General features: G+C 40.5%; 1 protein-coding gene across 1 annotated transcript; it reads left to right on the top strand.

Annotated features, from left to right (window-relative positions):
* The first annotated feature begins 1,590 nt into the window (after positions 1-1,590).
* On the top strand, positions 1,591-21,283 carry LOC308413045 (transferrin receptor protein 1-like). Its single transcript, XM_080907830.1, has 32 exons — positions 1,591-1,676; positions 1,767-1,992; positions 2,072-2,194; positions 2,648-2,743; positions 3,071-3,210; positions 3,309-3,460; positions 3,549-3,668; positions 3,810-3,895; positions 4,253-4,316; positions 4,770-4,837; positions 4,939-5,003; positions 5,117-5,210; positions 5,324-5,545; positions 5,804-5,962; positions 6,244-6,481; positions 9,366-9,415; positions 10,095-10,332; positions 10,693-10,864; positions 10,991-11,216; positions 11,296-11,418; positions 12,003-12,098; positions 12,448-12,587; positions 12,686-12,837; positions 12,926-13,045; positions 14,777-14,862; positions 15,163-15,226; positions 15,360-15,427; positions 15,529-15,593; positions 15,707-15,800; positions 15,914-16,135; positions 18,470-18,628; positions 19,058-21,283. The coding sequence occupies exons 1-32, from the start codon at positions 1,606-1,608 to the stop codon at positions 19,298-19,300; spliced, it is 4,242 nt and encodes a 1,413-aa protein (XP_080763956.1). The 5' UTR covers positions 1,591-1,605; the 3' UTR covers positions 19,301-21,283.
* Positions 21,284-22,772: the final 1,489 nt, after the last annotated feature.

Raw genomic sequence — 22,772 nt, 5'->3', positions numbered from 1 at the left:
CAGTGTTACTCAATTAATATCAAATTATTTCAAAAATAATAGCAGTTTGAAATCTGACTTTTTTTTTTACCTGAAATTCTGAATGCCATTATATGGAAATTTAATCCCCCCACAGCAGTTATCTGATTTATAGTTCTTACTTTGTTACGCTCTCGCTAGATCCTTATTCTACATGGAAACGACACCAGCATTCTTCCCTCTATGGTTCACCTTTTGCAGTCATACCGCAAATCATTGTGAGCAGGGAGACAATGTCAGGGTTTCAGTGAAGTTCACTGAGACAAAGTCTACAAATGAACAAAAACACTTTACTGGTAGTTCTGTTGTTTGCTGGGTAATTTCCCCTGAATGTGTATTTTAGCCCGTCTTGTTTAGATTCCTGGCCAATTCTAGTTACACGCAGTGTCTGATAACTATTAATCTACAGTTAAACTTGACTAAGGAGATTAAAAACCTGAAAGACAAGTTTCATTTCGGTAAAAACTGAAATGGAGCTTTTTGCAATTCTGGAGAACAGAAAGAGTAAAAAGGTCCTTCCCTGTCCACCACCTCCTCTTTTAATATACAACAAAATCAGGAAGCAGATCCCCACTTTCGTTTTGCCACCAAAGACGGTGACCATCCACCTTTTTTAGGCTCTCGGGAATCTCAAATAGTAAGTTCAGTTTATTAACTCTTGAGGAGACTGTTTGACAAATTGTTGATATGATGCTGTTTTATATCAAATTGAATTGAATTGAATTATCTTTCTGCTTTATTTTCACTATTCAAGCAAATATTTTTTTGGATGGTTTTCTCATACATCATTATCTGTGATGTGTTTTGAGCACACAGGAAATATATGCAGGTTAAGAGACAAGTTACCTCAAGAAAAAGACTGGGAAGGTGAAAGTAGGGCTAGAAAGAGTAGATGATTGTGAAAGTGAAAGGAGACAGCTTTCCTGTGTTCATAGTTTTTGAGAGCCTGTCATCTGATTTTAACACAGCAAAAATGCATTTAAATGATGAGTTATTTGTTAGAGGCATGTTTATGAAGAAGGAAAATTACTTTTTTGACAGCGTGGGAAATCATAAGCTGGCCTTATGACTTATGATGTCGTTTGGAAAATACAGAAGTGATATATTCTGATTACCATGATTTTTTGTTTTTGTCAGTTTAACAGTAAACCACACTTCTACACATGATTCGACCTACCCAGAATATGGAAGATGACACCAGGCATGTGGAGATTATAGAGTCATCTGGCATAAATGAGCCGTTTGAGGTTGGAGATCACCTCAATCACAAGTCAAGCCGCAAACAATACGTCCCTCAAAAATGTAGATGTACACCCAAAGTCCTCTGCTTCATAGCAGCTGCTATCATCCTCGTCTTCATCTTCGGTAAGAAAGCAAGTTAAAAGAGGAAGCTGTGGTTTTGTAGTCAGTTGAGTCACTTAATTCAGTTGATCTGTTCCCATCCCTTATCTGGAATCACTGCCACTTTCAGGCTATTTGATTGGCTACCTGGTCCATCGGAATAAGGATTTGGCTCCCACCTGTGCAACCTCTGCTCTCCGTTATGAAGACGTTTCTGTCGCCCATGAGACCAGTGCTGCTCCCCTCATGGACTGGGATGATGTGAAAAAGCTTCTTGCTGAAAAACTGACTACATCCAGTATGGACGCTGTCCTTGGGTGAATAGAGGCTCCATGCACTGCACACATTTTGTTATGTGTGTTGTATTTTTAACAGTAAGTAACCAGTTTTTGTTTTCCCTGTCACAGTCAGCTGACCAGTAGCAACCACCGGGCTGGTTCTCCTGGTGATGAAGATCTGAGGAACAAGGTGATAACAAAGTTTAAGGAGTACGGCATGAAGACCTGGACTGATGAGCACTTTGTCAAGGTTCAGGACCCCCCAGCATCTGGATACAACAGAATAGTTTTCAAGAACGGATCAGAGGAACGTCCAACGGGTTTCCTGTCCTACAGCGCCAGTGGAACAGCAAGGGTAATCAGAAGGCTAAATTATGAGTAGGAGAAATGTACAGTGACACTTGCAGTGACATTTCTGTTTCTGATGGCTCCAGGGTGCAGTGCTGTATGCCCATTATGGACAGGAAGATGACTTGAGGCAGTTAAAGGACATGAACATCGACATGAATAACAGGGTGATGCTGGTCAGAGCTGGAAAAATCAGCTTTGCTGAGAAGGTGGGTGGTTTCAAAATAAGGTGGAACATCATTTGAACAGGACTTTATTCCCTGTGGTACTTGTCAATATTTGTAGATGTCCTCTGTTCTTAACCTTCAGTAGAATTCCATTAGAATTTTCGTGTGTGTGTTTCTGTACAGGCGAGACCTTCCGAACTATATGACCTTTTAAGATCTGCAGATTTATATTTTCATACTTTTCTCATAATCTTTCTCCTCCTTTCCTTCATCTGCCTCCTCCATCACTGCATTCTCCTTTGTCATCTCCATCTCATCCTCTTTCTCCCCAACTGAATCAGAATCATACTTTATTAATCGCAGAAGAAATTATGTAAACAAAGACTCGCGTTTCCCCTTTTTACCATGAAACTTCGTTTTATATTATGTGATTCATTCGAATAATTTTACTGTTGGTGATCTTAGCTTCCCACTGCCTTGTTTCTCTGCTTATAGGTAGCCAATGCAGCCAAAGTGAACGCCTCTGCTGTGCTGATCTACCCAGACCCTGCTGATTACTCGATCGGCGAGAGCACTCCACTCTTTGGACATGTGAGTGAAGACAATTTTTACTCCTCAGGTGTAAATCACCTGGGAAAATACTCAGATGAGTACACTGAAGGAAAGGTGAAGACTGTTGTTTAAATATGAAATGAGAGGACAGATGTTTGACATGTCGACAATACACATGTTGTGAAGTGCATTTAAACCTAGCACTGTTCATAAGAGGAAGTAGTTGCGCTTCCTCTACCAGTGCAATAATCTAAATGATAACCACAATAATAATTGGGTTCATGTGTTTAGTTTGATTAAAGCTACCTTTGAAAAGATGTCATGATCCACTCTAAGATCATCTTTTCATCTGTCTGATTCCCACAGGTCCACATGGGCTCTGGGGATCCCTACACCCCAGGCTTCCCCTCCTTCAACCACACCCAGTTTCCACCTGTGCAGTCTTCAGGCCTGCCAAATATTTTGGCTCAGACTATCACAACAGGCATGGGAATGAACATTCTGAGGTAAGACTCACAAACATCATACTGGTATCAGAAAGATGGTTGAAGCTTGTAATAAACAGGGCATCAATAAAGGGTTGATGTTTGTCTGCATCCCACAGGCAGCTCGGGGGTAGAACTCAGCCAAATGGTTGGGGGAGCATCAATAGACTCGGAGATGAGAGCGATGTTATTACTGTGGAAGTCAACAATGTCCTTACTGAGAAAAGGATAAATAATGTCTTTGGGGTCATCAAAGGCTTTGTGGATGCAGGTACAGCAAAGATGAGTAATGAGAGAGATCCTGTGATCAGGAAATATGGAAACGATGCGAGTGATGAATGTCCTGTGACCGTCTGCAGATCGATACGTGGTCATTGGGGCCCAGAGGGATGCGTGGGGCCCGGGCTTTGGAGCATCAACCGTGGGCACCAGCGTCCTCGTCGAGCTGGCGCGTTCCATCTCTGACATGGTGGAGAACGGTGAGCACCTGTCGGCAGCTGATGTTTGGTTTTTAATTTCCAAATAAAATGATCCTGGACGTACACTTCACGTCAGATACTGAGCAGCTAAAGAACATGCTGGCTTCATGAGTTTGATTAATTGTGTTTCCACTTTGATAGATGGATTCAAACCGAGGAGGAGTATTGTGTTTGCGAGCTGGAGTGCGGGAGAGTATGGGAGTGTTGGCGCCACCGAGTGGTTGGAGGTAAGAAGTGCATGGCAAAGGTTCAGATTAGCTGCATTTTTCTTTTACTCAACAAAAATAAATCTTCTCATTGTACTTTTTTTGCGATTTCCTTCATCTTTGGTGCTAAAAGAGACACACCCCCCCCCCCCCCCCCCCCCCCCCCCCAAATGCATGAGATATCAATGGAAAGCCCAGGATGTTTTCTACTTCGTACATCAGGATTTCTTTTTAGGATAGCTCAAATAAGTCAAAAGATGTAGACCAAAAACAAATGCCCATTAAAGAAGACGTAAATGAATAGACTTATTCTGAGGAGGATAATTATTAGTGATTGTGCTCAGTCTCATTCATATATTGGATATTTCTTTGTTCCAGGGTTATCTGTCCTCTCTGAGCATGAAAGCATTCACCTACATCAACCTGGACGGCATTGTGACAGGTATTGGTTGCCATGGATGCAGACTTCTTGTACTCATGAAGCTGGAATGTGCAGAAAATAGGTTTAAATATTAAAGAAATTTCTTCCAGTCAGAGAATGGTGCATATAATTAAATTTTTGCTTGATGCATAAAGTTAAAAGATTAAAACTAATAAAAACAAGTTTTAAAAGGAGACTTTTCCATTTGATTACATTTTGTATGATGAATTATGCAGAAAAAGTAGAATTGGGCTGAAAGATCTATTGCTTTATCACCTATTCAGGTTGTAAATCGTGTTTTTAAAAAGTAACTAAGTAATTAATTACTTTTGAAAATAAGTAATCAGTAAAGTAACGGGATTATTTTTTGGGGGAAGTAATCAGTAATTAGTTACTGATTACTTTTTTCAAGTAACTTGACCAACACTGCTTATGTTTGAGGATAACTAAATATTAGTGGTCTTGTTATTCTAGGGCAGAATGGGTTTAAAGTAGCAGCCAGCCCGTTGCTGCACAGCCTGGTCCAAAACGCTCTGAAAGAGGTAACTCCACAGCTGATCTCTTCTGCAGAAATAATTCTGTTGGTCAGTTTTATTTGTAAAATAAAACAAGAGTTTAATCAAAGTATTTGTTTTCTTCTTAGGTGAACTATGACAAGGACAAGTCTCTTCTTTCTCAGTTTGGAAAGAACAACTGGGAGTCTGCTATGTGAGTCCGTCTAATTAAAGATAACAAAGTATAGCCAGTGATGATTATCACAGCCTTCTTGTTTGAAAGTAGGCTGTCATTCTCACTCTTCTTTTTTGCGTTTGATTTTGAAGTCTGGAGCCTCTGAGGATGGACAGTGCTGCGTATCCTTTCCTCGCCTTCTCCGGCATTCCCTCAGTCGCTTTCAGATTCCACTCTGGAAGTTCAGTAAGTGAATTCTTCTGTACTACAAGTTCTTAAATAGTTTCTGAACTCTTTTAACTAATGCCAACTTTGTAGATCTGAGAGTAATTCTTAAAACATCCTGTGTGCCTCCTCAGGACTACCCGCACTTTAGCACAAACCTGGACACCCGAGAAAACCTGAACTCTGTCACAGCCAGCCAGGTTCCTCAGCTGGCTGTGAGAGCGGGCCAGTTTGCAGGTCACATAGCGCTGAGGCTGGTCCATGACCACCTTCTGCAGATGGACCTGAAGAAGTACAACCAGCTCATACGCAGCCACGTGGTTCAGATTAATGGGAAGGTCAAGGCTGTTCAGAGGGTGAGTGCTCACCAGTGTCCTTGTAAAAGAAGATAGTATTTACCTTGTTGAGAGCAGGGCTGCAGAAATCAGGAGCAACTTGACTGTTGTCGTGTTTTTCATCACTCAACTTAAAAATGATCAGTTTTGAATCAGTTTGTTTTGCCTGGTTACTCCTCTCATCATAGAAGACAAAGCTGTGGTCAGGTCTTGAATGTCCAGCTTACTAACTTGAGTTTGTGGGAGAAAAGTCATCCCTGCATGTTTGTGTGCTTGCAGATGCAGCCCCAGCTGTTGCCCAAAGCTCTGACAGTGCGGTGGTTGATCATGGCCTCTGGCTCCTACAGCCGTGCCTCTAGCGCGCTGGCAGCTGACATCCAGAACAGTGACCTGGAGGACATCGAGATGTGCCGCGTGATCAATGACCGCATCATGACGGTAAGGGGAAAAAACTCAGTCTATCAAGTTTAGTTGATTTCACAAGCTGCCACCTCTGCTTTTGATTAGCTGAAATTACAACTTTAGTGTTGGTTTAGCTACCTTTGGATCGTATATTAAATGGGATGCATCACATTTTAATCACAGTCAAGTGTAATAGTTGATGTAGGTAGTGTTCAGTGTCTGCTTTCTGCTTTTCAAAGGACGGGACTGTCCAATAAAGTTTATGATAATGTTTGTTTTTATCCAGCTCTTTCATGATGTCCATCTTCTTGCTATAGGTGGAAAGGAACTTCCTGTCACCCTACGTTTCTCCCAGAGACAGCCCCTTCCGTCACATCCTGCTGGGCTCTGGTCCCCACACCCTCAAAGCTCTGACCAACCACCTCGACTCTTTGACGACTGCCGACCCCGACGCAGACGCCGAGCTGTTCCGCAACCAGTTTGCCCAGGCGACCTGGACCATTCAGACCTGTGCCAACTCCCTAGCAGGGGACATCTGGTCTCTGGATAATGAAATCTAGAAAAGTCCTTTTCCCTCCCTTGTTCATGGTTTGGCCCTCTTATTACAACAGGCAGTGCTGTTGTGATTAATCACCACGTTTTCAGTGGATATCTACTAAGTCATCATATTGTTTTCACAATGTTCATTTGTTAAAAGCGCCGTATGATGACAATAAGTCAATGACTTTCTATAGTTTACCATGAGGAAAACTGTTTTTTTTTGTTCTACTATTGCTGCTGCGGTGTTCAAACCTGAGCTTTATTTTTTTTTTATCACTAGCTAAAATATCTCATACTGTGATAGATACAGAAATTTCCGATTGATTTTTACAGAAGCACCAGTGTATAAAGATTTGCAATAATCAGCGGCATTAAAAATAAAAACAACAACAACAACAAAACAACGCAAAGCCCTGATTATATGCATGAATTTAATAAAGTGATCTGAATCAAATACGAAACACATTTCCTGGCATTGGAGCTAATCTGTGCAGACCTGTCAAAGCAGGGGAGAAGGTCCTCAACCATGTGGCACTGAAACAGAACCCACGTGTTTATTTATTGAGTTATTTATTTATCAGTGGCAGGGGTCACTATAAATAGTTTTTTAATCACCTTTCATATAAAAGTATAATTATCAGGAGCAGTAATTTCCAAAATGTTAATAACAGTAGGTAGTTTTTTTAATATTATGGTGATACTGTTTCCCATAATGTGTACATTCAGTACAAAACTTTGTTTTCGCACACGCGCAATGCGCCTGTTCAACTGAAGAAATTATTTGATTGGTTGAGTAATGTCACGTGGGATGGCTTATAACGTACGCGTTTAACCCGTTTGCTTCCTGTGTACGTCGAGTACCGTAAACACAAAAGAAAAAGCTGCGCACATTAAAAATAACCTTACCGTAAGTTCGTGGAAAGCTGCGCAGAGTAAAATATAAACGATCTGGTTCCACACAGAACGTCATCTGGGTCCAGATCCGGACCGCGATCCGCCCATTGCCTACTCAAGGGTTAGAATAAACAATGTAAATAAAAATATTGTCGTTAGAAAAGATTAGAGGAAGTATGTTACCACTGAGCGGTGACTCCAAACTCGTGATCTCGCCCTTTCACGCCCATTTCTTTCCCAACTGCGCTAAAGATCTTCCTGCTCAGAGAACTGTGTCCCCCGATTTATGATGCTGACATCGGTCACAGAGAGGCAACAGTCTGACACAGTAAGTTCGCCATGTAACACATCAGAGAGAATTTAGATAAGGATAAGCGTAAAAGTGTTGTGCATTTGTTTCATTTGCTCATTAATTTGGGAAAACACACTCTGGTGTAGTGTAGTCTGTGCCGTGGAAAGAGCATTATGTGGCTGTTTGATCACGACTATGTACTAATCAGATTAGTTTTCAGATCTATATTTCTCACTGTGTAAGACACGGTCTGAGTGACTACAACGACTCTACGTGGAAACAACATCAACACCCGTCCGTGTGCTGCACAGTTTCTGCAGTCATAGCGCGAATTGTTTTGACCTGGGAGCCGAGGTCGAGGTTTCAACTACTGTTTGCTGAGCAGAAAAAGTTTTATTTATTATTATTTTTGTTGTTGTTGTGCAATTCCTTTCGTAATTTCCCCTTAAATGGCCCACATGTCACTGCAGTATGAATGTTGCAGGGTTTTTTTCAGCTTCCATCTGTATTTTAACGACAAGAGGTGCATTTTACGCCCTCCAGTTTAGACTCATTGTCCACTTTAGTCACATGCGTTGTCTGATAACTTTGAATCCACAGCAGAATTCTGCATGTGCGTCCTCTATGACAGTCCTCAGCCAGCAGTGGAAAGCCTCTAAGTGGCTCTGCAGTGGAAAGCCTCTAAGTGGCTCTGCAGTATCACATATGAGTTAATGAAAAACAATCCTGAGTGATCAGAAACTCTCTTCTGTAATCTTGTCGCGGGTGTAGTGTTTATGTGTTTGACATTATGTGCACGTTTAACAGAAATAATATTTCTTCTGATAATGCACGTACCTGTAGATATGATAAGAACTGTACAGGGAAGCATTACTACATAAGACCCCAGACCCATTTTTACTTTCAAGAAAACTATGGGAGAGTCAGTGTTAAAACTTTAACAGAAACTTTCCTCAACGTGTAAAGAGGTTTCTTATGGGCTAAAGAGATTCTTATGATTAGCTTGTATAGATTCTGTCCCATAGCTTAAGCTCCTTATACAACTTGCCTTTGACTTCTTAACAGTGGAGGAAATAATTATTTGATTTGTGATGAATCTATAAGGTTACCCACTTCCAAAGAGAAGAACAGTCTGTACTTGTTATGGTATTTTCATTTTAATGAAAAGAGACACAACCACAAATCCACAAAAAAACACATTGCATAAAAGTTATAAATTTATTTGCATTTGTCATTGAGTGAAGGAAGTAGTTGATCCCCTACAAACATCCAGAATTCTGGCTCCCACAGATTTCAATCAAACAATCAATCAATTACAAGCACTCCTGATCGCAACTCTTTATGAGTATAAATCGACCCAGCCCACAGAAACAGTTTATCCATTCCTACCTCGCCACCACGATGGGCGAGACCAAAGAGTCGGTGGTGTCATTGTGTGTCGACCTGTGCAGGACACTGGCCTTTTGCTCCCCTGCCAGCTCTGCCTTTAGGATAAGAAGAATCGGACCAATGACAAGACATGGGATATATTCTTTGGATGTTCATGCAAGTAAAAAGCAGCAACCCACTGCTCGCACTGTGAGGGATTTAAGTTGAATAAAAAGTTACATTCACGCACCACCTGCCTTTAAGTCTCTTTGGAGAATAAAATGCCTGTCATTTAAAGACTTAAACTTGGCTGGAGTAGTCTAACTTTTTGGTTTATCTTCTCAGAATCCTCTGAAGCAGCCATGGACCAAGCAAGATCAGCGATGTCCCAAATTGTAAGTATTCAGTGAGTGTTATAAGATAAATCTTAAAATAACAAGCTTAGTATTAAGCTTGAATCCCTCCCTTTATTTATTTATTTTTCCATTTCCACCTCTTAACTGAAAGGTTACTTCAAATATACATTTCACTGTGCAGTATTTCCTTTGGCACAGGGACACTCTACCAAAATCCAATTCACAAACCAAGACACTTTTCTCTTGGGGGATAACACAAACTAAATCCAAATGGAAAATCTGAATCTAACTTACCACCTACCGCATGTAGCGAATCACTAGCCTGCTAGTGCACTGCACTGAAACTGCTCTGGTGTAATGACTGACCTGCTTAGAGGAACTGTCGAGGCCGAACACAAGAACTTCAGTTTTTGGCACTGAGATGGAGGAAATTTGAAGACTTTCAATCAGTAATGACAGTGAAACATTCACTGAGGCAGGAGGGACTGTTGAGGCTTTTGGATTAACAGAAAAGTAAAACAGTGTATCGTCAGCATAGCAGTGGTATAAATACCTTTGAAACTGTTTAATCGAAGACTCGTGGTAACATATATTAAGAAAACAGAACTGGATCAGTGGGCATGCTGTCTATGATTCCCACCCAGGTTCTATATTCTTTGGTAGTTACTGAAATAATATGTTTTGCTTACCCTGACCTTTTCTGTTTCTGTTTTGTTAGTTTAACAATGAACCACACTCCTACACACGATTCAACTTGCCTGATAATATGGAAGGTGACACCAGCCAGGTGGAGATGATACAGTCGTCTGACATGAATGAGGAGGTTGGAGAGAATGGCGACGAAGACCACCTTAGTCACAAGTCAAACCGCCAACCACACGTGGCTCAAAACTTTGAATGTACAACCAAGAGCCTCTGCTTCATGGCAGCTACCATCGTCTTCACATTTGTCATTGGTAAGAGAGGGAGAAAGGCATAGTTGGCATATTTCTGTTTGTCTGAGGAGATGCATATGCCTAGAAAGTTACATTTTTTTTAAACATTTTCCATGTGTGTGTGAAAACTTACAAAGTATAATTTTATCATCTGAAAAACATAGCCCAGCTTTGACCTTGCATTCATCTGAGCAACAATTTGACAGTTTATAGCCATGAATTTAGTCTGGAGGTGTAAGCGCTGATAGTGTACAAACTTTAGGTCTCTTGGTCCCTCACTGGTATTTCAAAATGCTGACTCTGTGCTATGGTCTGGTCTTGGGTGTGTTCCCTTTCCTTATTAGTAATTGTTTCCTCATTTTAAATGACTACCACGTTCAGGCTATTTGACTGGCTACCTGGTTCATAAGAATAAGGATCTGAATTGCTCCTGTGCACCTTCTGAAGATGATATTACCCATAAGACTGGTGCTGTCCCTTTCATGGACTGGGATGATGTGAGAAAACTGCTTGGTGATAAACTAAATACATCCAACTTAGAGATTGCACTAAGGTGAATAGAAACCCCACACATTGCATGTACAGTGCTGTACAAATTTTATGTGCATTGCAGTTTTAAAAGAGAATAACTGGGCCCTGTTTTCTTGCCTCCATTTGTTTTCCCTGTGTTCGTTCACAGTCAGCTGACCAGTAGCAACCACCGGGCTGGTTCTCCTGGTGATGAAGATCTGGGGAACAAGGTGATAAAAAAGTTTAAGGAGTACGGCATGAAGACCTGGACTGATGAGTACTTTGTCAAGGTTCAGGACCCCCCAGCATCTGGATACAACAGAATAGTTTTCAAGAACGGATCAGAGGAACATCCAACGGGTTTCCTGTCCTACAGCGCCAGTGGAACAGCAAGGGTAATCAGAAGGCTAAATTATGAGTAGGAAAAATGTACAGTGACACTTGCAGTGACATTTCAGTTTCTGATGGCTCCAGGGTGCAGTGCTGTATGCCCATTATGGACAGGAAGATGACTTCAAACAGCTGAAGAACATGAACATCAACATGAATAACAGGGTGATGCTGGTCAGAGCTGGAAGGATCAGCTTAGCTGAGAAGGTGGGATGCTTAAAAAGATGCAAAAGTTGTATTAGTAAACTATTCAAACAGGAATTATCTTTCCTGGGGTGACTTGGGTAATATCTGTGCGTGTTGTAATTCCTTGCAAATCTGTCATGTCCCTAAATTGCAATTTGAAAATGTCAAAATATCAAACAGAAGTTTTAGTCCAGTTTAAATCTGGTTTTGGTTTTGTTTTTTGTGTGTGTGTAAAAAGCTTTGACTTCTCTACACTTTTCTTCATCCTCTTTCCTGCATGAGGCTGTGATGAAATAAAGCTTGGAGAACATTTTGTGCATAAATTCAGGAGAGACTGTTTTGCTAAATGGCACAGATTCACACATAGAAGTGACATGTTTAAATCTATCAGATGAACAGGCTTAATATGTGGCAGCTGATGTGACAGGGTAGGCAATAGGGTACTTTGTAAATCTGAGGTCATACTAGTGATACCAGTTTAGTGATTGTGGGACTTAAGTTTACTTCTTTTTGCATGAAACACTGCAAAAAGATGGATGGATTCATGCAAAAATCTTTACTGTTGGTGAACTTAATTTTCCATTGCCTTGTTTCTCTGCTTATAGGTAGCCAATGCAGCCAAAGTGAACGCTTCTGCTGTGCTGATCTACCCAGACCCTGCTGATTACCCTATTGGAAATGATACTTCACTCTTTGGACATGTGAGTGAGGGCAGTTTTAAAATGTCTTGGAATAAAACCCACTGAAGTGCTCTACGTGCTTAGTTTGTTTGATGTTCTCAAGATTCAAAGAATTGGAATGCAGTGGGAGCTTTTCTGGAGTTTTGAGCAAGTGAGGGTGCTACCAAACAAATCATAACTCCCTGGCAATTGTTTAATTCCTGGTCATACAGTATTGCTGGTAGGTTCTGTAGAAGCATAGACAAAAAGACAGACAGGGAATATGAAGACTGATTTGACATGTATTACAAACTCTAAAGTCTGTAAACCTAATACTGTTGCTAAGAGGAAGCAATTGCACTGCATTGTGTTTTTCTTCTGATTCCCACAGGTCCACATGGGCTCTGGGGATCCCTACACCCCAGGCTTCCCCTCCTTCAACCACACCCAGTTTCCACCTGTGCAGTCTTCAGGCCTGCCACATATTTTGGCTCAGACTATCACAATGGGCATGGGAACCAAAATTCTGAGGTAAGACTCACAAACATCATACTGGTATCAGAAAGATGGTTGAAGCTTGTAATAAACAGGGCATCAATAAAGGGTTGATGTTTGTCTGCATCCCACAGGCAGCTCGGGGGTAGAACTCAACCAGATGGTTGGGGGAGCATCAATAGACTCGGAGATGAGAGCGATGTTATTACTGTGGAAGTCAACAATGTCCTTACTGAGAAAAGGATAAATAATGTCTTTGGGGTCATCAAAGGCTTTGTGGATGCAGGTACAGCAAAGATGAATAATGAGAGAGATCCTGTGATCAGGAAATATGGAAACGATGCGAGTGATGAATGTCCTGTGACCGTCTGCAGATCGATACGTGGTCATTGGGGCCCAGAGGGATGCGTGGGGCCCGGGCTTTGCAGCATCAACCGTGGGCACCAGCGTCCTCGTAGAGCTGGTGCGTTCCATCTCTGACATGGTGGAGAACGGTGAGCACCTGTTGATACTTTATACATGCTTCTCTTAGGCACTATCATGGGAAAGCAGATCATTCATTTTCATTGCTATGCAAAGGATACCCAGCTTAATGTATCAGTGAAGCCAGATGGCACGCACCAATTAGTTGAACGACAGGAATGTCTTAAAGCCATAAAGACCTGGCTCTAACTTCCTGCTTCTAAATGAAAACCAAGGCTATCATACTTGGCCCTAACAATTGCATTGTCTTGGAATGAAATAAAACTTTTAGATATCTTGGGGTTGTTTTTGACCAGGGTGTGTCTTCAGTTGTTTCAAAGTGCTGGACTGAGAATACTGACAGGGACTAGAAAGAGAAAACATTTCTCCGATACTGGCTTTGCTTGACAGGCTTCATGTTAAATCCCGAATCTTATTCAAAAACCTTAACATTCTCAAAAAAGGTCTTGAATAATCAGGCCCCATCTTATCTTAAAGACCTCACAGTTTGTAATTACCCAGGCTGAGTACTTGACTCTCAGTCTGAAGGCCTACTTGTGGTTCTCACAATATTTAAAAGGAGAATGGGGGGCAGAGCCTTTAGCTTTCAGGGTGCTCTTCTTTGGAACCAGCTCCCAGGTGGATTTGGGAGACTGACACCGTTTCTACTTTTAAGATTAGGCTTTAAACTTTCCTTTTTGCTACAGCTTATAGTTATGGCTGGATCAGGTGATCCTGAATCCTCCCTTAGTTATGGTGCTGTGGGCCTCCCATGATGCACTGAGTGCTTCTTTACCCACCTCTTTTTCTTCCTGATTGCTGCTCTTGCTGTTAAGAGGGAGTTTTTATTTTCCACTGTCACCAAGTGCTTCAAGTCTGATTGTTGGCGTGTTCTCTGTTTTACTGTAGGCTCTTTAGCTTGCAATTTGGCTGTATATAGATAAAACTGAATTGGACAAGGCAAGAGAAAATAACAACTCCTAGACATAGAATACAGAGTTCTTTCATTAGTGAATTCTGAGACAAACCACCTGGCCTTTAACAAGCTCTTTTTCTAAGAGATAAAGAAGGGAGGATGGGAATAAGGAGGTGGTCTCTGTGGTATGTTCAACCTTGAAGTACCAGCCTGTGATTCTTACACATTAATTTTTGGGTCACAGAGAAAGAAAAAGACAACTAGTAAATGGGCCTTCTATAATCTCAACATATCTTTGACAGGTCCATTAAACACTAGACAGTTAGAATCCTTTAGTGATATAAGTTTGCACATGGTAGAATACTACATGTAGTTATTTGCATTAGGAAATGTTTAACCATATATACCTAGAGGCACATAATCAATGGTGTGTGATCTTTAGCAGGCTTGCAAGCTTGAGGTGCACTGAGGAATGCACTGTCCCACTATACGATCAACGCAGCCATGCCTATTCCAGTTTAAGTGCCTTCTTTACATATAGATGAACTGTTGGATTTTCCAGGCCAGCAGGCCAAAGGAAGTGCCCGTGGAGTCACAAGAAGAGGAGATGAAGTTTTAAAACAAAGGGCATTGCATAAACAGGGTCCTTTGTATAATATCATCAAAAACAATATCCTGTAAATGCTAACCGTAGTGCTAAAATTCACAACAGGGGAAAAAACCAAATGAATAAGTAACAGTAATGAAATTGATGTAAACTTCACATCAGACGCTAAAGTTTGTCACTGAGCAGCTAAAAAACGCGCCGGCTTCATTAGTTTTATTAAATGTGTTTCCACTTTGTCAGATGGATTCAAACCCAGGAGGAGCATTGTGTTTGCCAGTTGGAGTGCGGGAGAGTATGGGAGTGTTGGCGCCACCGAGTGGTTGGAGGTGAGAAATGCAAGGCAAAACTGCATTAATAATGAGTGTACTCTGTTCATGTAAATACACGCTATAATAGCTTAATTTTTCATGTCATATATTCAACAAAGTGGTGGAAAAATTTCTCAGAGATTTTGGTTCATATTGACACATTAGCATCAAGCATTTGCTGCACAATTGTTCAGTTTCATCTCACATCGGGTTCATGTTTACATGCATAAATTGGCTTATTAGAGAGCAAACATTTGAAAAGATGTACCTAACAAAGTGGCTGAGTATAAATTTATTTTGGATATTTCTTTGTTCCAGGGTTATCTTTCCTCTCTGAGCATGAAAGCAGTCGCCTACATCAACCTGGACGGCATTGTGACAGGTATTGGTATTGTGACATGGATGCAGACTTCTTGTACCCATGAAGCTGTTTAATGTCAAACTTTTACAAACACATGCAAAAAGCGTCACTTATGTTTCAGGATAACTAAATATTAGTGGTCTTGTTATTCTAGGGCAGAATGGGTTTAAAGTAGCAGCCAGCCCGTTGCTGCACAGCCTGGTCCAAAACGCTCTGAAAGAGGTAACTCCACAGCTGATCTCTTCTGCAGAAATAATTCTGTTGGTCAGTTTTATTTGTAAAATAAAACAAGAGTTTAATCAAAGTATTTGTTTTCTTCTTAGGTGAACTATGACAAGGACAAGTCTCTTCTTTCTCAGTTTGGAAAGAACAACTGGGAGTCTGTTATGTGAGTCCGTCTAATTAAAGATAACAAAGTATAGCCAGTGATGATTATCACAGCCTTCTTGTTTGAAAGTAGGCTGTCATTCTCACTCTTCTTTTTTGCGTTTGATTTTGAAGTCTGGAGCCTCTGAGGATGGACAGTGCTGCGTATCCTTTCCTCGCCTTCTCCGGCATTCCCTCAGTCGCTTTCAGATTCCACTCTGGAAGTTCAGTAAGTGAATTCTTCTGTACTACAAGTTCTTAAATAGTTTCTAAACTCTTTTAACTAATGCCAACTTTGTAGATCTGAGAGTAATTCTTAAAACATCCTGTGTGCCTCCTCAGGACTACCCGCACTTTGGCACAAACCTGGACACCCGAGAAAACCTGAACTCTGTCACAGCCAGCCAGGTTCCTCAGCTGGCTGTGAGAGCGGGCCAGTTTGCAGGTCACATAGCGCTGAGGCTGGTCCATGACCACCTGCTGCAGATGGACCTGAAGAAGTACAACCAGCTCATACGCAGCCACGTGGTTCAGATTAATGGGAAGGTCAAGGCTGTTCAGAGGGTGAGTGTTCACCAGTGTCCTTGTAAAAGAAGATAGTATTTACCTTGTTGAGAGCAGGGCTGCAGAAATCAGGAGCAACTTGACCATTGCTGATATATCAGTATTGACATTGATACAATGATGCCAATACAAGTTTTTAACAAAGGAAACAGAGAAGAGAGAAACACACTTCGACCATGTTATGAGTGTTGATGTTACATAGTTTGTCCACCAGAGGGCATTCTGAGATTTCGCTGTTGACAACATGTAATTGGAATGCCAGAAACACAACAACTATCTGATTACAGGCCTGTACTTCAAAGCGGGAATTCTTCCTATCCAGGTAACTAAAAGGTTTCTGTATTACAAAGAAGTTTCACTTCTTCTTCATTTTTATTTATATGGGGTCAAATCACAACAGTCGCCTCAAGGCAATTTATATTGTAAGGTAAAGACCTTACAATAATGCAGAGAAAACCCCAACAGTTAGACGATCACCTATTAGATAGCACTTTGCGACAGTGGGAAGGAAGAACTCCCTTTTAACAATAGAAACCTCTTGCATAACCATGATCAGAAATATGCTTTCTCTTTCTAATCCCTGTCAGTACTCTGGCTGCAGCATTTTGGATCAACTGAAGGCTTAATTCCAGTAGTCCAACCTAGAAGTACTAAATGTATGAACTAGTATCAACATTACTTTGAGTACGATGTTTCTAATTTTAGAGATATTGCACAAATGCAAGAAAGCAGTCCTACATATTTGTTCAATATACACACTGCGGGACATTTGCTGGTCAAAAATGACTTCAAGATTCCTCACAGTGTTACTGGAGGACAAGTTAAGCCATCTATCCTAATGGCATATCCCAGCTACCATGGGGAAGTATACCTTGACCAGGTCAACAGTCTGTTGCAGGGCTTATGTAAGCATGTGTTATGTAAACAGAATTGGTTCTAACACAGAAACCTGTGGAACTCCATAGTTAACCTTGGTGTGTGAAATAAGACTTCCCATTTACATGAACAAATTGTATTGTATTAGATGGATATGATTCAAATCAATGCAGCACACTTACAGCATGCTCTAATGGCTGAAATAAAATATTATGGTCAGCAGTATTGAACGCTGCACTGAGGTCTAGCAGGACAAGAACAGAGGGCATAAGAAGATCATTCGTACCCTTCACTAAAGCTGTTTCTGTGCTGTGAATTCTGAAACCTGACTGAAACTCTTCAAATAAACAATTCCTCTGAGATGATCACTTAGCTGTTTTACTCTTTCAAGAACCTTTGAGATAAAGGAAGGTTGGATGATAGAGATGTGATAGTGAGTCTGAGAGGTTAAGAGTTGAGATATTAGGTCTAAGTCACACAGTTGGCATTTTGCCGGCATTTCTTTTCTGTCTTCAAATTGACTAAACTTTATTTATATTGTAGCTGTTTTCAGTCTTATAGTCTTCAGTCTTAGCCTGGATATGCTGAGTTTGCTTTGGGCTCTGAGCAGAATCGGGCAAAGCATAAACCAGGGGTGCTCACACTTTTTCCGCATGTGAGCTACTTATAAAATGACCAAGTCAAAATGATCTACCCACTACAAAAATCCAAAACATATACTTATTTATAAATATATTGAGGATTCTTTATATCTACAATGTATTATACATGCATAACCGCAATATCCAATATTTCACAACACAATTAACTATGTAAATTTTTTGTCATTACCTGAGTTTACTCTGATGACTTGCACTGAATTGAATCAGCCAGGGATGCATAGTCCGGACAGTAGCTGCTGACGGCCAGGTTTAAGAGAAAAAACCGAGAGCTAAAAATTGGAGTTAACTCGCTGACTAGCTTGTCAGTTTTACTACACTTCGCGCCGCTGTTTGCGCATGCGCAGCGACCTAAGCGTCAGAAAAAATCTGATGTCATCTGACTGGCTTCCCTGTATCAATCAAGTGACGGGATGGATGATAGGCTGGCATCTATTTTTTTAATGCCATGCGATCTACCAATACTACCTTTGCGATCGACTGGTCGATCGCGATCGACGTATTGAGCACCCCTGGCGTAAACGATTAATCCAAGACTTAATTAGAGTAAAAGAAGATTATTTTGAAACTACATTTTTATTTTATTAATTAAGGACTCATTAGCAGCTACATAAAAAATAAATGTTATATTTAGTTAAATGAAATCTATTTATCTAGTTGAATGCAAGTTGAAGAGATGTAGAGTAACGTCACCTCTCTTACTCTTTTGCCCAGACACTGGTCAGATCTTGCACGTCCAGTTACCAAATTGAGTTTATTGTGAAAACTAAATCACTCCTGCATATTTGTCTGCTTCCAGTTGCAGCCCCAGCTGTTGCCCAAGACCCTGACTGGGCAGTGGTTGGTCATGGCCTCTGGCTCCTACAACCGTGTCTCTAACATATTGACAGCTGACATCCAAAACAGCGACCTGGAAAACGTGGAGATGTGCCGCATGATCAATGACCGCATCATGACGGTAAGGCTTCCAACACTCAGTAATTCTTCCTGAGAAATTCTGTGGAAAATATGGATATATCTTAGCAATTGTTGCTGTTATTGTAAATATTTCCTTCTTTTGAACTGATAATTATTAATTCAACTGGTGAATCAACACAGCTAATGGGCTTATAAAGTGGAGACAACAATAAAGCTAAGCTGCTATCTGAGCTTTTGGCCAAAGGATTTCATATATTTTAGTGTGGTTTAGCTACTTTTGTGTCATATTTAAAATGGAATACGTCATATTTTATTTTACTGCATTACTTTTTATCTACTGTAAAGCGCAATAGTATTCAAGGTAGTTTTCTTTTTAGCTGCTAATTGCCTCCTTTTATATGACAGAAAAGTCTGGTGACCCAGAACACTTTTAACAAACTCCTCCATGTTCCTCCTCCTGTTACTATAGGTGGAAAGGAACTTCCTGTCACCCTACGTTTCTCCGATAGACAGCCCCTTTCGCCACATCCTGCTGGGCTCCGGCCCCCACACCCTCAAAGCTCTGACCAACCATCTCGACGCTCTGAAGTCTGCCAGCCCAGAGGCCAACGCCGAGCTGTTCCGCAACAAGCTTGCCCAGGCGACCTGGACCATTCAGGCCTGTGCCAACTCCCTAGCAGGGGACATCTGGTCTCTGGATAATGAATTCTAGAAAAGTCCTTTGCCCTCCCTTGTTCATGGCTTGGCCCTCTTATTACAACTGGCGGTGTGACAGCCAGTATGATGGTGTGATTAACAGACAGTTTTTTAATGGATTTCCACAAAGTCATCACATCTGTTCCACAGTGTTCATTTTCCTTTTTCTAAAATTTTCCATAAAACCAATATATGATATGTCATGATAGAAAATATGTGAGCCTTCCGCTTAAAAATACTTGCACAAAGAAAAAAACAAATCTTGAATTTGAACCTGTGGTATTTTAAATATCACGATCTTCAATACTTTGGCCCTCATCATGTCACGCCAATATCATAGCTACAAGCCACTGAGCACAGATGGTTGGTGTGCCAGTGGTTGGAAAGCGGTCCTGCCATCTGAATCCAAAGACGCTTCTGAGGCACCGCGTGTTGAACGAGTTGAGTCGTCTCATTTAGGTGATCCAGGTTTCATGTCCATACAGTAAGGGGCTGTTGACACAGGGCTGCTACACTTTGATCTTTGTGTGGTCAGTCAGCACTTTATTTTTACACACCCTGCAGGACAAAAAGGCCACGATAGTGTTTACCTTCCTGAGTCATCAACTGAGTTCCATATTAAGTGAGAGGGTAGTGTTGATGGTAGAACCCAGGAAAGTTATTTTAACTGCACGGGTGCAGATATTCATAGTGATGGAGGGAGGGGTGAGGCCATCTTATGCACAGATGTTCATCTTTTTTCTGGCTGACAATGAGCCCAAACTACTTACTCAAAGATTAGAGGATGCTCGTCAGTCTCTGGAGGATAGCCTCAGTGTGGGCCACGAGGGTAAAGAGCATCTCCCTGATTAAGTACTATCCTGACTTTGGTCTTCAAGCACAGAAAACAGCAAATGTGACTATGACTTTGACCTTTTTGGGTAAGGACTAATTAGGATCTCATTGTGTGCATATTTAGCTAAAAAAATGACAAATACTGTAGGAGGAGTAGCGATTATTGATTATGAAAGGATGGACGGACAATGTATACCTCTGGCTTAAGCTCATCCTTTGTCCTATACCATGGAGAACATCAGTCCTTTGGCTGGATGAAATAAAAATGAAAAATAACCATCACAGTATCACTTTAGCAAAAGCATCTCAGAGTACCTGATATTAAAATCAGAGGCCAGAGCTTTTTCATGTGATGGATCATCTAAAGAAGCACAGTTTCTGAACCATCGTTTCAGGTCATGATAATTCACTATCATTACCAGCTGTTGCTAATGTCTGGATTAGCTGGGATGTCTTCTTGTCCAATATTGTCTGGAAAACTTTAAGCTAACTGCAGTGGTTTCATCCTGATTTGTTTGAAAAAATAATAAAGGTGGCACCTCACTCTTCTCTTTTTATTGCATTTGTTAAACCTGCTTCTGCTTGTTTCACCTTAAAGTATAGCAATTTTAGCTAAAATTGGAAGAGACCACTAGCCTCAACAGTGTAGGGGAGTAGGGCACGTGAAGTAATGGCTACTGTATTCTACCAAAGATACGATTTTACGACAAAAAATGCACTTATTTGGGTACATGGTTTCAAGGTGTAAGGTTTAAGAGCCCATTTCATCCGGCCCAGCTGATCTGTTCCATCTTCAAGGTCTACTATTGAAGGAATTTTGGCTTTAAAGAAAGGAGTGTTACAAACACTTACCATGGCCACAGCATTGTGGTCCAGTATTATTTCCATAACTAATCACCACTCTACACTGTGGATTTAGTTTGAATGAATAAAACTACATTTTACCTTTTGATGAATTTGTTGAGATTTCCTTTGTTCCTTTTTTTTCGTTTCATGTCTCCAATGGAGAGCCGAGCTTCTGTATGCTGAAAGAGGTTCAGATAATTTTCTTGATTTCTGTTAAGATCAAAAGTTGGTGAACTTGGAAAAAAAATGTAAAATTCCTTTGTGCTTGCAAATTGTTAAAATATTCAGCTAAAAAAACAAATAAACTGTGAACACATTTTCTTGGCCTTACAGTTTTCTTCTTCAATAAACACAACTATTTGAGTTTTGCTTAATTATTCACATTGAGGTGTAGTAGAGGTGAGTGGACTCATCCAAATATCACTAGTATCGATACCAACACTGTTATTGGTATTGGACTGATAGTAACACTAAGTATGTAGCCCACTGAAGTGTGTTAAATGATTTAAAATAAAAATTAACCTCAAATGTGCAATGTAAAAAATGCCTATTTTATTTATAGCCTATGGAATATTTAAATGACCGAAGTCGAAAAACAAAGTTTTAAAATAGAAAAATTATATATTTTAAACTGAAGCATGTAAAAGATCCTCGATGGCGTAGAAAGATAAAGTAAAGCTGGAAATTGGCTGAATATGTTCCATTTAAATGTAAATTTGCAAAGTCTGACTTTATGCAACTTAATAGTTAATAAGTATTCATGTCAATGATTAATTAGTTTTTCGTTTCTTTTTTGTCTGTATTAAAGCCCATTCATTTAGTGTCCTTTTTCAAAATGATCCCGTAAACACAAAAAGCTGCTGTGACACAATTTGACCGGAAGATGGACACAAAGTAAAGAAATCGTTAGTGCATCATTTGGCATTTGTGCTTTTTCCAGCGTGTTCAGGCAGGTGAATCTAATTCAAATCGGACCGTCAGCGGCTCGTAAACGTTTTATTCTCAATGACTTTCGGAATAACGTACGTCCGAAAAAGATTTTTTTGTTATAAATGAGCTGATTTGTCATAAAAACCTATCATCTATGTTAGTTCACAGAGTGCGTTCACCACCACCAAATCATAGCGCATTCTTCTAATGACTTGGGCAGCTTTTAATTGTATCAGGTATAAAATCAAGGGGAACAGGAGCTAGAGGTCCTACCTCATTCCCTATCCCTGTTGTTCTCTTTAAATACACCCAGTTGTTCTTTGTAGGAATCTCTGTAAGTGAAATATCTGAACACGTCCACAGAGGCTTCATTTCAGTTTGCAGAGACAACTGTCAGCAAGGTGGTAGCATGAAAAATCTAAATGGGAGAATATTTCTTTAAGAGTGGGCTGACAAAGTGAATGCGCAACAGAGATATGAGAAAATAAAAGACGTCTCACTTCGCTACTTATTCCTGCGGTGAAACAAACCAACCTACAAAAATGAAACACTATGTAGTGCTTTAGTAAAAAAGGGAAATGACTGGCAGATCGCTTGAAACATAACTTGATAGATAGATAGATAGATAGATAGATAGATAGATCAGGCACTCCTCACTGTGCCTTTAGTGGCTCTGCCATTTTTAATTGTATGTCATAATAATGTAAAGCATGACTGTGTTATGAAGCGATACTTATCAGCTAATTAATGAGCGAGCAAGCAAGGTGACTATTTCCTCAGTTCTATAATTAAAATATCATGAATGAGACAATCAGTTGACTAATTGGACCTTATTTATTTTTAATAAAGCCTTCCGTATTTTTGCATGTTTTTTTCAT

This window comes from Rhamphochromis sp. 'chilingali' (assembly GCF_963969265.1).
Source record: "Rhamphochromis sp. 'chilingali' genome assembly, chromosome: 16".
NCBI lineage: Eukaryota > Metazoa > Chordata > Actinopteri > Cichliformes > Cichlidae > Rhamphochromis > Rhamphochromis sp. 'chilingali'.
This window is presented reverse-complemented; position numbering and strand designations above follow the sequence as displayed.

Excerpts from the sequence above, each read along its gene's own strand:
- LOC308413045 (XM_080907830.1), top strand. The coding sequence starts at position 1,606 with ATGGACTGGGATGATGTGAAAAAGCTTCTTGCTGAAAAACTGACTACA. Across the intron at positions 10,865-10,990 it reads AACTTAGAGATTGCACTAAG|TCAGCTGACCAGTAGCAACC; the intron begins GTGAATAGAAAC and ends GTTCGTTCACAG. Across the intron at positions 15,428-15,528 it reads TCCAAAACGCTCTGAAAGAG|GTGAACTATGACAAGGACAA; the intron begins GTAACTCCACAG and ends TTTTCTTCTTAG.